This window comes from Garra rufa, chromosome 3 (genome assembly GCF_049309525.1).
Source record: "Garra rufa chromosome 3, GarRuf1.0, whole genome shotgun sequence".
Classification (NCBI taxonomy): domain Eukaryota; kingdom Metazoa; phylum Chordata; class Actinopteri; order Cypriniformes; family Cyprinidae; genus Garra; species Garra rufa.
Window position 1 is genome coordinate 35,890,431 of NC_133363.1, and position 19,659 is coordinate 35,910,089.

The following is a 19,659-nucleotide window of genomic DNA, read 5'->3' on the forward strand; positions in this document are numbered from 1 at the left end:
TTGCTTATCATTGTATTTATTAAAATGTATTGCGAATAGTCTCTCTCTGTTACATTATCATATATAATAATAAAAAAATAAGTTGCCAAGACAGGATTTTCTTCAAACCTACTATACAATTATAAAATAGTATGACCGTATAGATAACATGCACAAAGAAACAGAAGACCAATTACCAGATGCAGGCTTTTTAAAAAACTCCTAATACAAAGAAGCCAGCTAGAAGCTCCAAATAAAAAAAAATTACATCACTAAATTAAAAAATAAATATTTGTAAATTGTCTAAAACATCTGAGGTAATAATGACAACAATATTTTTTTATTTACAACGTAATTGTTGATCCAGATGGACGTTGTTATAGCTTGAAGTCTGCTTTTATGTACAGTACACCAATTTTTTAAAGAATATATAAAAAATATGCACTCAAACAAGCACAAACAACTTATAAATTATATCAGGATATCAGATGTAGCATCATTGTCAGCATTTGTACACTGTGTATCTTTTAGATGGACTCTGAAGCGCACACTTGCTTGTAGTACTCCTGCAGAATTTCCAACTGGGCCGAGCGGATCAGCACATGAGGCCGGACTGAGGCCAGCATCTTATAGGCTTCCTCTGGACTCCAACAGTGCAGCTGTAAAAGGAAAATAAATGTTTAACACAGGGCAGTAACCACCTCATACAATGAGAATGAGAATATTCCCCTTCAATAATTAGACAGGGACAAACTGCCCTCCTTCCCCTCAAAATTTGATATTCTTGTGCTGCTTTGCTGCACTCCTTTAGGCACAGATCTTTTTGTTTTTAGGATGACAAAAAGTTTTAAAATTAAATTTTTTTTGTTTAATTTGCCTCAGTGATCTTACAGCACTCATTACAGTTTTAATGCTGGAAGAGTGTGAGGTAAGATGTAAGTAGATAAACATTTATTATTACCATTTACAATAGAAATATGTGACCACAAAACCAGCCTTAAGTAGCATGGGTATATTTGTAGCAACAGCCAATAATACATTGTAGGGTTGGGCATCTAAGGTATAATGCCGATCCGATACGCATCTCGATACAAAGTATCCGATCCGATATATTAACGATACATTTGTGACATATTGCGATGCAATACGATACGAATTCACACCCATATCACGATACGATGCGATAATTCAGCACTAGCTAATTAGATCAAGTTTATGTAATTATGTGAAAGAGGATGCAGTGCCAGTGAATGAGTTTGATTATTTATTAACCAAGTAAAACCAAGACTTTTTGATTATGTGTATGTATGTTATATATATATATATATATATATATATATATATATATATTATATATATATATGTATTTATATATATATTATTTATGTATTTATATATATATATATATATATATATATAAGACAGATTTAAAGCTCCTGAATTCTTTAATTCAGACATTCTAAACAACTACAGAGTACTTTTTCTAAAGTGAGTGAACCTGCCAAACAGAACAACAGGGAGATGCCAAAATACCACTCACTAAACCTGTCCATTTGAACTGGACTGACCGAATATCTACTGTTTGTATCCATCATAAAATGAACATACAAATGAAAAATACAGCAAATACATACTATATCTGTTGATGCTGGTGCTCATGTGCATAAACACCACTGACCCTTACAAGATCCACCTCTATGGGTGAGCATCCATTATAAAAACACTCACAAGACATTCATTTTGACAACTATGCAAATATTTTGAAATTTCACACAAAAATACTATGGATCAGAGCCCCGAAAGCATGACTAGTTCATGAATCAACAGCGGACTTATGCGTGCCTAGACTCCGATATGCAAGAGTGTCATTGTTACTATTACTCTGATCGTCTTTACTTTTACATTAGTGCGAGGGTTTGTTTCATGCAGTCAAGAGATGAAGTAGAGACCCGTTTTTCCGCGGGGGTATAGGTTACTTTTATGTGGGCTTTTGCTGGTGGGAGTGGGACAAAATAACATACATTTCTGCAGGAGCGGGACAAAAAAAGCAGTCCCTTGCAGGTCTCTGATGATGTTTGCGTGCCGCGGTTGAAAGTTTTGAGCCGCCGTTCAGTCTGTATGCGATGAGGCTTGCTGCACCGAGTCCAAAGCAATCAATCACAGAACACGAAAGAGGCCGTGCTTTGACCATTTTAGGATAAAATTTAAGTTAATTTTAAGCCATCTCGCGGGCCACCGGTTGAGAATCCCTGCTCTATGTGACTTTCTGGACACGCCGCGGTCTCTGTAGTGTTGTGATAAGCTACGTCATTCACGCAGCAGTGAAGGGAGACGTGCTTGCGAAACAGTTCAGAGGGGAGAAAACAATCTAACAATATTTTCCACTTTCTAAATAATAAAAGTATTGTATGTCTACTAATAATTATAAAGAAATAAATCGGGATTTACCGATGCAGATATGTTAGAAACGATGCATCGCGATACAAATGCCAATTTGTATCCGATGCGCACTTTTTAAACCGATGCATCGCATCGTTAACGTTTTAAACCGATGCACCGAGTGAATCGGGGAATCTTCCCATCCCTAATACATTGTATGGGTCAAAATTATACATTTTTCTTTTATGCCAAAAATCATTAGGATATTAAGTAAAGATCATGTTCCATGAAGATATTTTGTACATTTCCTACCGTAAATATATAAAAACTTCATTTTTGATTAGTAATATGCATTGCGAAGAATTTCATTTGGACAGCTTTAAAGCCGATTTTCTCAATATTTTTATGTTTTTTGCACCCTCAGATTCCAGATTTTCAAATTCATCTTTCAGATTATATACATTTCAAAATTGACCCTTATGACTGATTTTGTGGTCCAGATTCCAGGGTCACATATTAAACAACTGGCAGTAATATCCATTGATACTACTTGACTTTTAATTATTTAATTATCAAATTCCTTTAGGCAAGGACTCCTCAAATTCATATATAGAATATACAGTATGTCTCTCACTGGAATTGTGTAAGGTTCTTAGAAAGGAGAAGTGAAGCATAGGTATAAATGTCCCTTTGAATTCTGCATTTGTGGCTTTTGTGTAGAGAAGTGATTAGCATATCTTGAAATGACCTATATATCAGTTTTCCCTCTCTAAAAATTCCCACCAACAATATTAAGAAACTAAAGATTATAAATGCGACATGAAAAAAGTACCAAAAAACATGCAACCACACAATGACAGATACGGTTCACAGTGATGACCTATGACATAGAGTGTTGGTATATATTGCTGCTGGTATTGTTATTGTTATTGATGTATGCAGACTCATACCCACCCTAATGAGGTATGCAGCTGCAATAGTTGCACTGCGTGAGCGGCCAGCCTTGCAGTGAATATAGACACTGGTGCCCTGCTCTCGATGTTTTAAGGCAAAGTCCACACCCTTGTGAATGTGCTCTAGGCTGGGAACACCTGTCAGGTCCACTGTGCTGAGTCTGATCTGTTCAACACCAACAGCTTGCCATTCCTGTTATGTTACCAACAGGAAAAAAACATTCTTAGTTGTACATTGACATATGTGATTATGGTTAGGAATGAGTGACTCAGAGATACTCACCTCAGTTGAATTGCAGAAATATTTTGTCTCATATTCTTCATTCATAGTAATAACTCCTCTGACTTTCTCTTGTTGGACCAACTAAAGCCAAACGAGATAAAACGGGCATTAGGTGAGTCCTGAAACAGGACTGGAATTTGATAATGTGGTGTTTTATTAATATGATAAGATAATTATAATTCTCAGATAATTCCTCAGTTAATCAGCAAATATCAGCTAATTATCATAAATACTGTAAATGGCTAATCTTACCTCATCTGTCATTGACCTGAATGGAAGAGCACCAAGAATGACAGTAGGATCCACGCGATTATACCACTGCCTGGAAGTGATCCTTTCCATGACAACATTGTAAGCGAGTGTGGGATAAAATAAAATCCTTGCCAGATAACTCGACATCGTTCCTCATGTAAACGAACAACACGTAAGTTACAACTTCAAACGTGTCACAAGACTTTCATTCTCACTACTCCTACATATCCACTATACATAAAAGAGACGAGTTTTTTTCTTCGACGCCTATTACAGATCCTCAACATTGCCATCTTCTGTTTTGGAGGTTCATTTCAACGCCAGGTTCAGGTTCAACGCCTTTAACCATGGGTTGGATCCCACTGATATAGAAGAAACACATTTTGTATTAGAAGACTTAAAATTAAACTCAGGCCCTAAAGTTGTAAGAGTCTAATGTCATTTAGCAGTTTATCGTGCACCTGTGTTAATGTTTATGAATGAACATCAATGCATCCATTTAATTTTAATATTTAACACTGGCAGGATGTTACACATCCCTGCTGAAAAAAAAAAACATCACAGAAATTCTAATGGTTTTCACTACAAATACTATTACAAACATTACAAACCATCGACTTTGAACCATTAAAACCATTTAAATAGTTTTCTGTGTTTTGGCATATATTCAAATAGGAATTTAGTGATTTTAACAAGCCACCAGAGCTGGGTAGATTATTTGCAAATTGCAATCTGTTACTGATTCCAAATTACATGACAAAAAAATGTAGTTAGGAATGTAATCTATTGCATTACACGTTTTAGGTAATATAATCAGACTACTTTTAGATTACTTTTAGATATTTGATTGAAATAGGATAATATTGTGCCATATTGACACTTGAATATAAAGAGTAAGAAAATTATTCCATTGTTATTAACAGGATGAAGTGGATTAAACATTATATTACGTCAATGTTTCCTAAACTAGTGTTTGTGAACAAACTGGAGGGAGTTTTTGAGTTTAATAAAAAAAAAAAGGGAAATATTAATTAAATCATTTTTTAAATAAAATGAATAATTTTGAAATCAATAAGAAAAAACTTACCAAAAAATATTTTATTTGTTTACCTGCATGTCATGTGGCCATAACAGTGTCAGAGAACCAATGAACATGCAAATGTGATACTTAATTATTAAAATATTTATTTTAAAATCTCAGGGGTACTTCAAGTACATATGTTTGGTGAAAGAGGATCAGATGACAAAAAACTTTGTGAATTTGTGCAGTTTAATGTGTTTAAAAGACAAAAGCCTTCCAAAGACATTGAAATACACTGTTAAATAACCTACAGAGTGAGAATTTAAATAAAAAATTAATGTGTTCATCAGTAGTTGATGCAATGTTGAAACACTTTTCTTTTTAAACCTAAAAATTATTTTTGTAAATCCAGTGGTCAAATGCTGTGTTGCCATCTGACTAATGACTAGTCTTTGTGTGTCCACAAAACTTTGAGACTTTCTGAATGTATATAAGCAGTAGGCTATTTTAGAAAGGACAATTTAAAAGATGAAAAATATGAATTAGGGGGAATCAATAAATTATGAATAAATATGTAAATAATATGTAATCATGTAATCCATACAAAATTAACTGTAACCTGATTACAAGTTTAATGCAATTAAATGCAATTTCATCTAATTACAAGTACTTAATTTTTTTAATCTGATAACATAATCCAGATTACATGTAATCAGTTACCCCTGTCCCATTATAACCTGTAAAACCATTACAAATTTTGTGATGGCGTCTATTTTTTTTTTCAGCAGAGATGCACAGTAATATTCCAGTAGAATGCAAACCTCTTTTTTAAGGATGAAGCCAGCATATGGACATCAACTGTACAGTTTTGTGCATGTAAACGTGGTTAAAATGTGCTTTTTACAGTGTGTTTGTGTTTCCTTCCTATTGTCTGGCATTGTGAATGCATTACATAATACATTTTACTATTAAACCCATAAAAATACCAACACAACTGCACAGACATTAAAAGCACACTTCACATTAACCAGTCTGGCAGTTACACACATTTGATGTTTATCTCCATATCACACACGCAGACCTCTTGGGCTTTTATTGACTTGAGCGACCACGTGAGAGAAACGCACATCTGCGTCTTTGAGAAGGGGGGACGTAGTCTAACTAATTGCTTTTAAATGTTGTTTTAAGTACTTATGTGAACATTTACATAGAAAAGACAAACAGGTATCAAGATTATAGTCGCGTCTAGCAAGGCTTCGACACCAAAAGTGCATATTTGTCCACTACATTTTGACCGAGGCTCCACCCCACTCCCCTTTTAATAAATGCGATGGTGTATGCAGGAAAGACAGCCATTTTGCACAGTCCCTCTTCCACTCAGAAAGTAGGTTGTCGTGGGAAGACGTAATCATAGAAAACTACTAACTCACAAATCCCACTACACAATCATTCCCCCGTGTCAGCACACCATACCTACTCAGTTTCCTCCGTTTGCAAAAGGGGGCATCGAGGGTAAGTGTTAATTGTTCATGGTTGTAGCTGCGGGAGCTAACTGGTGGTTGTTTACGGTCGCTAGCACTGCTAACATGCGTCATTATGTAAGAGCAGATAGACCACCGTGCGCCCACGGGGCTCATGTCGCAAATAGATACTGTTTGATCAGTCATGCATGCACGGTTGCGTCGAGACTTATCTAAACTTGTGTAATTTCCGCGCGGTGTTCGAGCTGTTCTGCTAAGTTTAGCATCATTGAGAAGTGTAACCATGCAAAGCAATTATAAAGATGCAGGTGATGAGCAGGACCCGAACAGGTCGCTCCCTGTGTTGCACATGTGGTCTTTACATCGCATGTATTTTCATTGCGATCGCTCTGGAAATTAAACTAACGTTAGAGGTCCTGTTGGAAAACGCATGGTCACTCCCCAACTAAATGAACACGTCTATGAACGCAGCAAGTGTGTTAGTATAGTAGCAGTGGTACGTTTTTAGCACGGAGGGCCTGTTATGTTCGCCCGTTTCTAAAAAGCTCCTTATGCAAGTAAAATGCGTAAAGAACTTTGTGGCTTTATCTCATATCGATCTAAAGGAAGTATCGATCCCTGCAAAAGTTAGTCTGGCGACTCTCCGACCACTGGCTGCGAATAGAAATGTATCTTCCTGATAGACTTTTACTTTCTTGTTACAACGCTAACGTGCTAATGAATCTAAATACGCCATACGTAACTGCTGAGGTTATCACATTCATTGTCAGTGTTTTTGTAACTTACCTTCTAAGTGCTCATATAGCAGCTTGTTTCAATTAATTCTGTCAATAAAAATAGGTAAAGTATGTAGCTTAGTGAGAAATGTTAGTGTCTGGCCTGCTGCTGTGAGCTCAAAGGCCTGTTGAACAGAAAGCTGCTGTTCACCACTGTCACGTGAACTATCACTATCATTTGATAAGAGCTTCATAATGGACGATTGTGCTCTCACTTCCAAGCCAAAACCTTTGAATAGGTGTAATGCATAAAGCTCTCTGGAAATGACTTGTGGAATCCATAAAGTCACGTTTTAGTGACTAATGCAATGGTAATCTAATGTGGATTGTGTTCTGTTGGGAATGCTTTATCATGTTAGCAGTGTTGCGACCTTCAGTTGTAGTTTGGTAAAGAAATAAAGAATTGTCTAAAAGGTAAAAGCTTTTCAGGGAAAAGACAACATGCTATTGAATAGGACCATTGGCATGAGGAGCGAGAAGGTCTGTTTTGCTTGATGTAATTGCTTGTAATGTTTTTTTTTTTTTTAACAACTTAGCTGACATTGTTAGGTGAAGTTAATGGGATATTTTATCCTCAATATGCAGGCTTCCAAAAGAAGCACAGCCAGCATTGTGAGAAGTGAAAGTGAAAATATTGCACTGAAGATTTATATTATCTTAATGTACATAGAGGAGCAATATATGCCGGTATTGTGCTTTTGCATTACATTAGGCTTTATTATATAAAGTCAGTTGTAACTGAGCTGTTCAGGCCTCATCTGACACTGGCAGTGTAAGATCTGTCTGTCTCCGTGGCTTGATTGTAAAGGAAAAAACCCAAGTCTTAATAGAACCAGTATAAATAATACACGAAGACAGCAAATTAGCCCCTGTGTCTTTCTCAGCACGGTAACGGAGGTAAAGGACAGCAAGTCCACAAATACTGGGAATCACCACAGATGTTCATTGATAAAATGTCACTCTAACCATGCGGCTGTTCTTTCTACAGATTGACGGGAGCAACATTTCAGAAAACCAAGGCCACAGAGAGGGTAAGTACTTCTCACTTTTGTGTTAAGATGTCTTACAATGGACCATTTGTTAAGCAAGACATCACAATGTCATGGGTGAATGTGGGAAAGGTAGGTATCCGTATTTCAAATGACTGGCGCTCAGAACACGATTTGACTAGAATCATAAGACATCGCACACAAAGCCAACAAATTAGTTTGAGGTCACAGATGAGTTGCCTGATGAGAATAACTTCTCTTTGGTTTGTTGAGCTTTGGTTTCTGTTATAGAAATGAGCAGTTGTGCCCTGTGTTCCTCAGACTATTTGGACATCCAGGGCTTGTAGTTCTTATTGAACTTTTAATGAGAGCCACCAGTGTCATTTCTGTAAGCTCTTATACTACAGTGCTGCTAGTGTTTGAATAATTAGTGTCAGTTTATGTCAGCTCCTAATAAAGTATTAGTCACACATGTGGAGGTCCTATGTCGTTTAGGATTTTGCACCTTCATTTCTGTCAATTTGTGTTGTGCTATTAGAGGGCTGCATGAAGCAAAATTGCATGAAATGAACTCTCTGTTCCTTAGTGTTTAGTGTTCAGAATTGAAGACAAACTGTTTCCTTGGTTACTTCTTAGTGCACACACACACTTGTGTGTTGATGCTGCTACGGTGGGCCGTTCTTTGCAGTTGGATTTTTGTCCTGCATGGCAACACCTCTATTATCTGCAACTGCGGGCTGGCAATTCCAACAGTCTCTGTGCTCATATTTATCTGTATTTACATAAATACTGAGGGTTTTCAGAAGAGTGTTCGACTGGAGGAACTAGAGTGCAATTGTAGGCGTGAGTTTGCGAGTGCTTAGTGTGACGTCAAGGGGGTTTATGTCTCCGTTACAGGGGGAAGGGATGTGTGTCAGAGTGCAGGCTCTTTAAAGGAGCCATCAATCATCTACAGCTTCACCTTTAAGAGACTCAATAAGGAGACCAAAATACTCGTACTGAGCTACTGAAAGTCTTCAGTTTCGTTTTGTACTTAACATACTAATGCTTTAAGGCAAAAAGCTTTTTGGCTTTGACTTCTGTCAGATTTTGCCGTAGTAAGTTCATGTCTGACAGTTGCTGCACCATGGCAGCTGTTAAATCGTGACAACGCTCTCCAGGAGGGAGTTACCACATGGAGGTCAGCAGCACCTGTCGGGAGCATTCCCGTTTGTGCTCCTGCTAATGTGGCTAATGAATACCATTAAATCCCTAAATAATTATTCCTATACATTATACATCTCCAATATATGACGCTATTGTTTTATTTTCATTTGTGACCCTGGAACACAAAACCCCACTTAAGATATTTGTAGCAATATCCAAAATACATTGTATGGGTCAAAATGATCAAGTTTTCTTTTATCCCAAACATCATTGGGATAAAGTAAATATCATGTTCCATAAAGATATTTTGTAAATGAAACATTTACAGTAGGATAACTTAATTTGATTAGTAATGTGCATGGCTAAGAACTTCATTTGGACAACTTTAAAAGCAATTTTCTCATATTTAGATTTTTTTGCACCCTCAGATTCCAGATTTTCAAATGGCTGTATCTTGGTCAAATATTGTCCTATCCTAGCAAACCATACATTAATGGAAAGCTAATTCAGCTTTCAGATAATGTATAAATCTCAATTTAAAAAAATTGACCCTTCTGACTGGTTTTGTGGTACAGGGTCACGTTTTTTCTTTTGTGAAGCATTTACTGAAGGAACTATATTTTGTAGTATGCATTGATGCACTGTTTGTGATGCTTTAGTGGGTATTGTTTGGTCTGTATCATAGTTAATTTTGTCTGTGCTGTTATTATGATGCAAATTTCGGTGTCCTCTGATAGAGCTAGGCTTTCTGTTTGACTTTGAGCAGGAGTTTATTGTGAGGAAGGGTTGCTAGTGGTCAGAGGTTGATTTGGCTGTGAGCTTTTTTTTTCAGTTTGGCAGTAAAATGGGTGATTCTGCAGGAGGCAGGATGACTCTCACTGTAACAGTCCAAAACTGACAAACAGTTCAGAAAGAAAACAGGAAATGGCCACAAAGCACTTTCTCCTGCCATATGGTTGAGTCTTTATCCTGAGAAATCTAATAATTCTCAATCTTTTGAAATACAGCTAACTCCATTCCCTTAGCTCAAAGATCTCACTTACTTTAGAGATGTCCTTAGGATGCACACATTAAAGGAATGGTTTATCCAAAAATGAGAGTTGCAATCATTACCTACGTCATGTTGTTCCAACCCTTTTGTTCATTATTGAAAGACAAATTAAGAGATTTCCGATATTCTCTCATCACTTTTGCCCATCCATTGAAAGTCCACACAATCAAAACCTTGATGCTTTAAATTCATAAAGATAGCGTAATTCATATGAATTGATCAAGTAATCCATATAAATCGAGTGGTTTAATACAAGTCTTCTGAAGAGAGACACTTATGATGAAGGGATTTAATTTAGGCCTTTATTCACATATTGATCAATGCACACAGAGCACATCTAATATGGCAAACACTACTGATGCACTGACATTTCAGCAACCAAGAAATTGTTTTTGGTTTTGGGCTAAATAGTTTCGAAGGAGTAAAATCATTGACTAGAACAGTATGTCAAATTTTTGCTGAAATATTGAGTTGGCCAAGCTTTACCACATTGACAGCATTTGACATCATTTTAATATTTGGTTAAACTATCCAGTCTTTGACTGTGTACATTCATATGCAGTGTGGGCCTAATGCTACATCTCAGTTTGCCTAGTTATGCTACACATAATACTTCACTGGTGTAGGGAAAGTTAATATTTCTGAATGTGTAGCAAAAGAATGCATCAGTATAGAGACCCTATAGACTGTGGCTGCTTGTCACATTTCTAAACCTGAACAAGTCTATACAGAACAGTCTGTTCCTCCTTGGCTCTAGATGTTATTGGCAATGAGCTAAAAACAATGTACAAATACTAACATGCAAATAGAACAAAAAAGAGACAAAATAAAATGGTACATTTATGATATGACCACTTCAAGGTCAAAAAATTCATTTTTGCCATTAAAGGACAATATTTGCCTACTGGAATTGATTTCCAGGGGCAATTTTTACATTAGTAAAGGCAATTGTTATAATCACCTCATTGTAAAAACCATACTATGTTGTCTTTAATGTCAAATACCTCAATTTACCCAATTACTTTAATCAATATTTCAAACTGTTGTCAATAACAATAGACTGTTTAAAACGTGTCTAAATTCTCTATGTAAAAAAAAAAACAGGAGCTCACAGGACTGCAATATTATGACAGAAATCTTTATTGTAGATTATTGCTCTTTATATTGTAATAATGATGTGCCTCTGATTGGCCAATGCATTTCTAAGCTCAACAGGAACACGTTTGATTGGTTGTAAGGCTCAATGCTACACGACATAACAGTGTGTAAAAGCAATCTGATGCGCTGTGTAATGTAATTCTGTGAATTTACACTTTTATTTGTTTTTCCCATTTCATTTTAAATGTGACAGCCGTAAGACGTTGTTTAATTGTGTGGGGACATTTTTTTTTGCTCCTTTGTCTTGAATTTATGGGACACTTATGTTCATTTTGGTCGCATTTTGCCACAAGCCCTCGTTAATTTCCAACCCTGGTCCACTTTAATGTGAAGCTTTTGGCTTTGATGTGAATACTTGGCTTTCTCCTTTACATAACGGTAAAAATTGAGCTTGTGAAACTTCCGGTATGTGCGTGTGGTTTTCAGGACAGAATTAATGGAGGGTTAATGCACTAAGAACTGATTTTCATACCTGATTGATTTCTCTGAGCTGCTTTGGATCTTGGCAAAGATGCTGTCTGTATTTTGAAATGCTGCTGTGGCATCTAATGCCCTGCACTTCACAGAAATCAAATATGCACTCAAGGCAGTGAAGTGAACCGGGACTTAGTTGATTAACAACTCCATTAGAATTATTTAGACACATTACACTTTGGATATTCTAGTTCCAATTGTACCATAGCTTTTTTAATTTCTGCCATTAAGTAACCGTCTGTTTTGGACAGTGAGTGAGCTGCGTGTGTAGGTCACTGGTTTATGACCCTTGGCATTCTGAACTGCTGGCACAGAGTACTGCTCTGATTAGGATGTAGTTGTAAGTTGTTGTTGTTTTTGTAGTCGTACATAGGAAACGGGATTGAGGTGTGTCATAATGAATGACTGATGGGTGGTTTGTAGATGTCCATCTGTAACACCCCTAACCCCCCCTCTGATCAGTCAGCTGTGTGTGTGTGTGTGTTGTATTCTCAGCTGCTAGGTAGTTCCAGATGCTTCAGTATAACTCCATTTGTCTACAGTGCTGTCTGTGCCAGTGTTCGAGAGTGAGTTTGTTGTTAGATGAACTGTGCTGACCATATGCTCTACCCCCCCACCGTCCACCCCAAAGGCCTATAACACTGCCTTACATAGACAGTCCATGAATAAGCCACACAGTCACTCAGCAGTCATTAAAACATGGCATGGCCTATGGTCTTCTTGGAGCATTCTCGCTATGCTTCCAAAGTCAGAAGCCACATCACAGCTGCATGGCAAGAGTTCCTCAAGAGGATGATAAATCATTGATGTGCACAGTGATGGAGAGGGGCTAACCACAAGTTGAGGTGCTACTAGTTTGTAGTTCGGGAGCCTTATTAGTAGTGTAGCAGTAGTGGAACTTTTTTGCATTTTTTTTATTTTTTTGCCCTCAAACATTTGCTGTTGTGTTTCCAATGCTACATTTTCTGTTGCAATGTACACTACCAGTCAGACGTTTTTGAACAGTAGGATGTGTTTTTTTTTTTTTAAATGTATCATCTGCTCACCAAGCTTGCACTTATTTGATCCAAAGTACAGCAAAAACAGTCACATTTTGAAATATTTTACTATTTCTACATCATCTGAAAGCTGAATAAATAAGCTTTCCATTGATGTATGGTTAGGACAATATTTAGCTGAAATACAACTATTTGAAAATCTGCAATCTGAGGGTGCCAAAAAATCTAAATATTGAGAAAATTGCCCTTAAAGTTTTCCAAATGAAGTTCTTAGCCATGCATATTACTAATCAAAAATCAAGTTTTGATATTTACGGTAGGAAATTTACAAAATATCTTCATGGAACATGGACTTAATATCCTAATGATTTTTAGAATTAAAAAGAAAAATCAATTCTTTTTTTAACCATACAATGTATGTTTAGCTATTGCTACAAATATACCCATGCTACTTAAGGCTGGTTTTGTGGTCTGGGTCACATTTATGTATTTAAAATGTATTTTATTCCTGTGATTTCAAAGCTGAATTTGTTAGCATCATTACTCAGTCACATGATCTTTTAGATTTCATTCTAATATTCTGATTCTTGCTACTCAAAAACATTATTATTATTATTATGTTGAACACAGCGGAGTAGATTCTTTTTTTTTCAGGTTTCTATGATGAATAGCAAGTTCAGAAGAACAGCTGTTATTTAAAATAGAAGTCTTTTGTAACATTATAAATGTCTTTGTCATCACTTCTGATCAGTTTAAAGCATCCTTGCTAAATAAAAGTATTTTCTTTCCCAAAAAATAAAATTATACTTTAAAGCTTTTTATTTTTAGATAAATGCTGATCTGTGGATTTTCCTATTCATCAAGAATCCTGAAAAAATGTACTCAACTGTTTTAAATATTGATGATGATGATGATGATAATAATAATGTTTCTTGAACAGCAAATCAGCATATTAGAATGATTTCTGAAGGATCATGTGACACTGAAAACTGGAGTAATGATGCTGAAAATATAACTTTGATCACAGGAAGAAAATGAATTTTAAAATATATATATTTAAATAGAAAGCAGTTATTTTAAATAGTAAAAATATTTTACAATATTATTGCCTTGGCTGTATTTTGGATCAAATAAATGTGAGCAAAGTGAGCAGAAGAGATTTCTTTAAAAAAAAAAAAAAACATTAAAAATCTTACTTAAATGTGTTGGAAAGTCACCAAAAAGGTTTGTTCTAGTGAATTGTTTTGTTCAGATGGTTCATGTGAATGAACACATTAGAAAGAATATTTAATAATCCCAATCTCTACGCTGCATTTAAGGTTGGCTGATTTATATCTTCGGTCCTGCTCATCCTTTTTTTCTCTATTATATTAGGGTCTATTTTAGTTTATGATGTGTTTATTGTAAATTATATCTTTGGTTACATTTAGAAATCTATTTTAAGCACCTAAAATGTAGCCCCAAATAGTCCCTCAGGTTGTTTTTGTCCCTTTTGTAACCAAGATCATATTTTAGTCCCACATGCTCCTCTCTGCATATTTGTATTTTGATAGGTTTTGCAGAATGTGAGTACTCTAAACACCAGTATTATGTTACTGCTGTATCAATTATAGTTGCTTTGACCACAGATCTGATACGTGAAGCTCTTTTGCTACAGAGGGTATATGAGACTTTATATTTTGTCAGCAGAGTAAGAGTATTTTACACCGTGTTGCAACTGTGATACACCCACATTTCAGTACACAGGATCTTTAAGTAAATAGAAATTATACTTTAGGCTTAAGAACATACATAAAACAATATTTACCAAGCTAGCTGGTGTGGTCTGAGTTTGAATACATAGACCGCTTAGTTTTACTATGCAATATGAGAAACCTATGCGTTCGAGCCTCTACAAACTGTTTTCCTCTGAAAGTGAGAGCAGCCTTATTTCAGAAGATTATGTTCGGATCATCCAGGAAGTGCCGTCTTATTCTCCCACATATGTGTTCTCTGTGTGCATGCAGTTTTGTTACATGCGGTTTGCATGCTGTCTATTCTGTCAGAAGACGTCTCTCTTGTTCTTTCTTTTTTCCCTTCCAGTGTGTGTTTTACCTGTGTGTTTGTGTGTCTGACGTGTGTGTCCTGTAATGTTTGGTGTGTTTCTGTAGCGTTTGACAAAGGCACTGGATGGATAGCATCGACGCCGAAGCCCTCTACCTGACCACAGCGCAGCACGGGCAACCTCAATGCGAGCTTTCCCTTCCTGCTGTGGAAGTACCTGCCCTTGGCGGGTAAGAGCACACTCACTTCATGTCTTTTTTACCCCAGGGGTACGAGGATACCCTCCATCCACAGGTTTTCCCTCAGTGGGAAACAAGTCTTTCAATCAAGCAGCTTCATTTTGAAGCTAGGATGAGAAGAGAAAATAACTCAATAGCTCTCTCTTTGTCATTGCTCATTTTTCTAAATAGTAACCACCATGTCTGCAGTGTGCAGCCCACCAGATGTCACTGCATAGCTAGCGATGATGTCATGGTGTGTTTGAATGTTTGACAGATGTTGAGGTTAAAATTAAATGATTGCATTCTAATTAATTGCTAGAAATCTTTTGTAAGGGTGTTCTTTTGTTACTAAATATATATTTGAAATGTATTAGATTCTGAATTGAAATGCAAATTCGGCATATTATAAACTATAGAATTTTTTTTTTTTTTTTTTTGGCAATAACTGAATGTGTTAGAATGTTACATTGTTATACAGGTCTATTTGTGTTTTTGCGCTAAACAAAGCCAAATAGTGGACCTCAGCCTGCCTGCGGCTTGTTTTGTTTGTCGCCTTTGACTGCGAGCTTATAACATGACCCATGTCGCATGACCCCGAGCAGCCTTTTCCTCCCTCCCTACCGCCGCCCCTCCATGCTGGAATAGTGTACAGTCCGTGGCCCACTGCTGGAGCCCGATTGTGTCCTGGGGGCGCTTCAGCTCAGGGATTACCAGAGAGCTGCCCGTCCCCATTCATTCCTGCCGCTCACTCACGCTTATCAGCATCAATCTGACACTTTATTTATCTGACACTGCACTCAGTTCTGCTTTGCTAAGAGAAAAACTCACAAAAAAGTCCCCCACCATCAGCACTTTCCTTTGTGGGAGCAGGGGTGCAGCTTTTAGTGGCCTGTTCGGCCCATCCTAATCCTCAGTCCCAGCCCTAGTGACCAGAGCCTACGGCCTGTGTTTGTCATCCAGCATATGTGTTTGTCATCCAGCATAGTGCCGAGCCTCATCGTTGTCTCTCTTTGTCGATTTGAGTTTTGTGGGGTCTGATCAGCCTCCATGAGGTGTACGCTTCCCTATCTTACCCAGCTGTTCCCATGTAACTTATGAGTGAACCTTGAGAGACGTACTTGACAGATAGTCGCTGTGGCCGTTTAAGTGTGAGAAAGTCTGTTTTGGTGGATTCTGTCAGCGTTCATTTTTGAGACTTAACTGACTAGTGAAGTGCTGAAGAAAATGGCTTCCTTTAAGCTGGATTTTCTGCCAGAGATGATGGTGGACCATTGCAGTTTGAGTTCCAGCTCAGTGTGAGTACAGACTTGACTTTTTAGCTTGCTATAACTTGATTTGGATTACACGCTAACACCTTAAATTCTCATTCGATTGTTGGTCATTGTATAAGGGTGGAATGTTCTTTATTTTTATGTTTAATGTGTTTAATTTTTAATTAATCTGTGTGGTTTGTAAAATCTTATGAGTGATTAACTGATTTGTGTAGAGCTGAGAGTACAGTGATTGTAAATGTCAGGCACTATTTTGTGTGAATGTAAGTAGGGCTGCAACGATTTTGAGTATTTGATTTAAAAAAAAAAAAAAAAAGAGAAGAATAAAAAATAATCCAAAAGAATTTCATTTTGTGTTAAAATCGGCAAAATACCGGAATTAGCGCGTTCCACGTAATAAACCCATTTAAAAATTATAGTAAAGCATAATGCTATTAAGAATTCACAAATGCTACGATTCAGTTAAATATGCGATGCAGGTTTAATATATTCGCTTTAATTACTTAAATGAGTGTAGGTTACCGTTACGTGCAACTTAGAGTGGCTCCGTTCACAAATGCTGCTAAACAAACTGTTATCATTTTCATGTGTGGAGCGTCTCAAACTCCATCTCTGCATGTTGTTGTGAGTTTGGGTTTATTATAACGCTCATCAGATTTGTAAGGCAAATCAATTATAAATCTATGCAAACACCGGAGAATACATTAGTATCTTTCTCAATATGCCAACAAAAAAAAAGTTTAAACCCTCACTCTGAGTTTATACATTTTGATGTCCACATATTCAGAAAATTACAGTGGCTGTAGCTTTTCTATTATGAAGAAATGGTAAAAATATAAATTAAGTGTACATTGGAATTAAATGTTGAGTCAATCTTAAGCACTAGATCGGGCAGTAAAGTGTAAAAACAATTGTCAGGCCGTTGGCTACCTCTGCAGTCATTTGTTATAATGCACATTAGTTCTATTGTTTATAATACATTTATGTATTTTAACAGTTTTGTTCAATAAAACCATATGATTACTTGCTTTTGATGCTTTATTTGAACCAATTAATATGCTATTATATATTAGTGGTGCAACGGATCACAAAACTCACGGTTCGGATCACATCACGGATTTTGAGTCACAGATCGGCTCATTTTTCGGATCAGCAAAAAATAAACAAAACAAAAAAAAGTTTGTTTTTTAATAATTACTGAATGCTAACTTTATACTTCTAATCCACAGCAAAAACTACTAGCTGAACTAATAAAGTCAGTAACAAAACAAGTGTAGATGAATACAACAAAGTTACTAAAAAAATCAATAACACTAGTATTCAGGTGCAGAAATGTAATATTTAACTGTAAAATATCTAGTGCTTCTCACTGCAGGTATTTATAGGATGCTGTCTCTTTAAGGCCTAATGCACGTTCCTAATACTGGCACGCATCTCTTTCTCAGCTGTTTCTGTTCACTGAAGACATAACCGACTGTGTTTACCAGAATACCAAAACGGGTATTTAAACATAACTTTGTATGTATGTTAAGAGAAGTTTTAAAGAGGAATCAATCTGTGAATCACGCAGTCTAAATCGCGCGTCTCTCTCTCTCTCTCTCTCTCTCTCTCTGTGCGCGTGCTCGCTTTAGGTGTGTGCGGTACAAAACAAAACATACATAGGCTACATAAACAGCGCGCGTGTTCTCTTTTGCTGCAGCGGTTTAAATAGTTTTAATGGGTAAATTGGCAAGACAAAACATGTGCAAATTATAAACTTTTACTTTATGATGGTTAAATTTAACAGTTAATCCGCGAACCACATGCGTACCGAACCGTGGAGTCCGGTCCGTACGGATCATCTACGATCCGTTGCACCCCTATTATATATGTATTTTAAGTTATTTTAATGGCTATTGTTGTCTATTTTGATTACTACAAAAAATGTAATTATAATTATCTTAGTACTCGATTAATCGTCAGAATAATCGACTGATTACTTGATTACCAAAATAATCGTTAGTGACAGCCCTAAATGTAAGTTTGATTCAGGGTTCATTCAGGAGCTGGAAGTGGAGAGGTCTATTTTTACTACATAATTCTGTAGTAAACATGTTTTTCAATATTAGCAATAGGGATGCACCGATACCAATCGGTCGATAAAGCTTGCGCGTTTTGTCAGTAAAGCCGGTTCTGTAATCAGCGGTAAATGCCATCAGGTGCGTGATTTCACGTTGAGCCGTATATACTACACACAGCCGTTGTTTACCGACGAGCTGCGCATAGCAATGTTCATTATCAGTGTGAATGTGCGCAGCTCGTCTGTAAACAACGGCTGTGTGTAGTATATACGGCTCAACGTGAAATCACGCACCTGATGGCATTTACCGCTGATTACAGAACCGGCTTTACTGACAAAACGCGCAAGTTATCGACCGATAAGGATCGGTGCATCCCTAATTAGCAATATTATGTATTTTCCTTTTTTATATTTTATTCATCAGCCCAGTCTACTTGCATAAATAGACAATACTGCAGAATAAAGTATGAAATAATTTGGACATTTCATAATTGTTCTGCTGCCTAGGATAGCATAAAAAGAAAAGTTACTTACCTAAAAATGTGGAGAGTAGGATGGTTTCAACAGTTTGAAATGGAAAGTGAAACCCTAGTTTTCACTTCTAGCTTGACCATCTTGACTGGCTGGCTGTTTTTAGGATGAATTGGATTGTTTCTGATTTTATTTAAACGTTTACATATGAACTGCAAGAGTTTGTTCTTTGCTGTTTCAGGATTCTTTAATAAAGTGTTTTGTCTTATTAAAGCTGTGAGGATTGTTTTGTGTGAGGTTTTACAACCTCAAAGGGAACAATTTAACCAAGCACGGGGCAAGAAACTGCTGACTCTGCCATGGTAAATTGTCTTCTCTGTTCTGTTTGTGTTGTTTGTTGTGCAAGAAATGCAGAAAAGAGTTCAGTGTTGCTAACAGGCTTCAGATTGAAGGCATCATTTGTATAGTATTTATGTTAATTTGCGGCAATGGGAAAGAGATGGCTACCATTGTGATTATCACTTATCTCCTCCTAGTTGTCAGATTTGTCAATTCTGTTTTAGTTGAAACATCGTGTTCTGATGTGCTGTGACTTCTTCGCTACAGTCACTAACTGGTCAGTCCACTAGAAAAAAAATTTCCAGTCCTAAAATG

The 19,659-nt window shown here is 36.6% G+C and overlaps 2 protein-coding genes across 13 annotated transcripts in view; one reads left to right on the forward strand and one right to left on the reverse strand.

The window, feature by feature from the left end:
• ptpmt1 (protein tyrosine phosphatase mitochondrial 1) lies at nt 1-4,245 on the reverse strand. The gene is made up of 4 exons (XM_073837465.1): nt 3,847-4,245; nt 3,595-3,675; nt 3,313-3,504; nt 1-638 (listed from the first exon to the last, which is right to left on the reverse strand). The coding sequence occupies exons 1-4, from the start codon at nt 3,991-3,993 to the stop codon at nt 507-509; spliced, it is 552 nt and encodes a 183-aa protein (XP_073693566.1). The 5' UTR covers nt 3,994-4,245; the 3' UTR covers nt 1-506.
• A 1,994-nt stretch (nt 4,246-6,239) lies between these two features.
• Nucleotides 6,240-19,659, forward strand: part of celf1 (cugbp, Elav-like family member 1) — a 35,250-nt gene continuing 21,830 nt past the window's right edge. For 8 of the 12 annotated variants that reach the window (XM_073836036.1, XM_073836038.1, XM_073836041.1 and 5 more), the window contains exons 1-3: nt 6,240-6,379; nt 8,113-8,155; nt 15,091-15,213. In XM_073836036.1, the coding sequence (XP_073692137.1) occupies nt 15,110-15,213 (104 nt within the window). In that variant the 5' untranslated portion in view covers nt 6,240-6,379; nt 8,113-8,155; nt 15,091-15,109. Of the gene's footprint in view, nt 6,380-8,112; nt 8,156-15,090; nt 15,214-16,153; nt 16,500-19,659 lie in introns of those variants that run through there. The other 4 variants (XM_073836048.1, XM_073836040.1, XM_073836046.1 and 1 more) reach the window with 4 other exon arrangements.

What these genes read in the sequence shown, in the direction of transcription:
- ptpmt1 (XM_073837465.1), bottom strand. Translation starts at nt 3,993, where the DNA reads ATGTCGAGTTATCTGGCAAGGATTTTATTTTATCCCACACTCGCTTAC. An exon ending in TCAGGTCAATGACAGATGAG is followed by an intron (nt 3,676 to 3,846) that starts GTAAGATTAGCC and finishes GTTTGGCTTTAG; the next exon opens with TTGGTCCAACAAGAGAAAGT. An exon ending in ATTTCTGCAATTCAACTGAG is followed by an intron (nt 3,505 to 3,594) that starts GTGAGTATCTCT and finishes GTAACATAACAG; the next exon opens with GAATGGCAAGCTGTTGGTGT.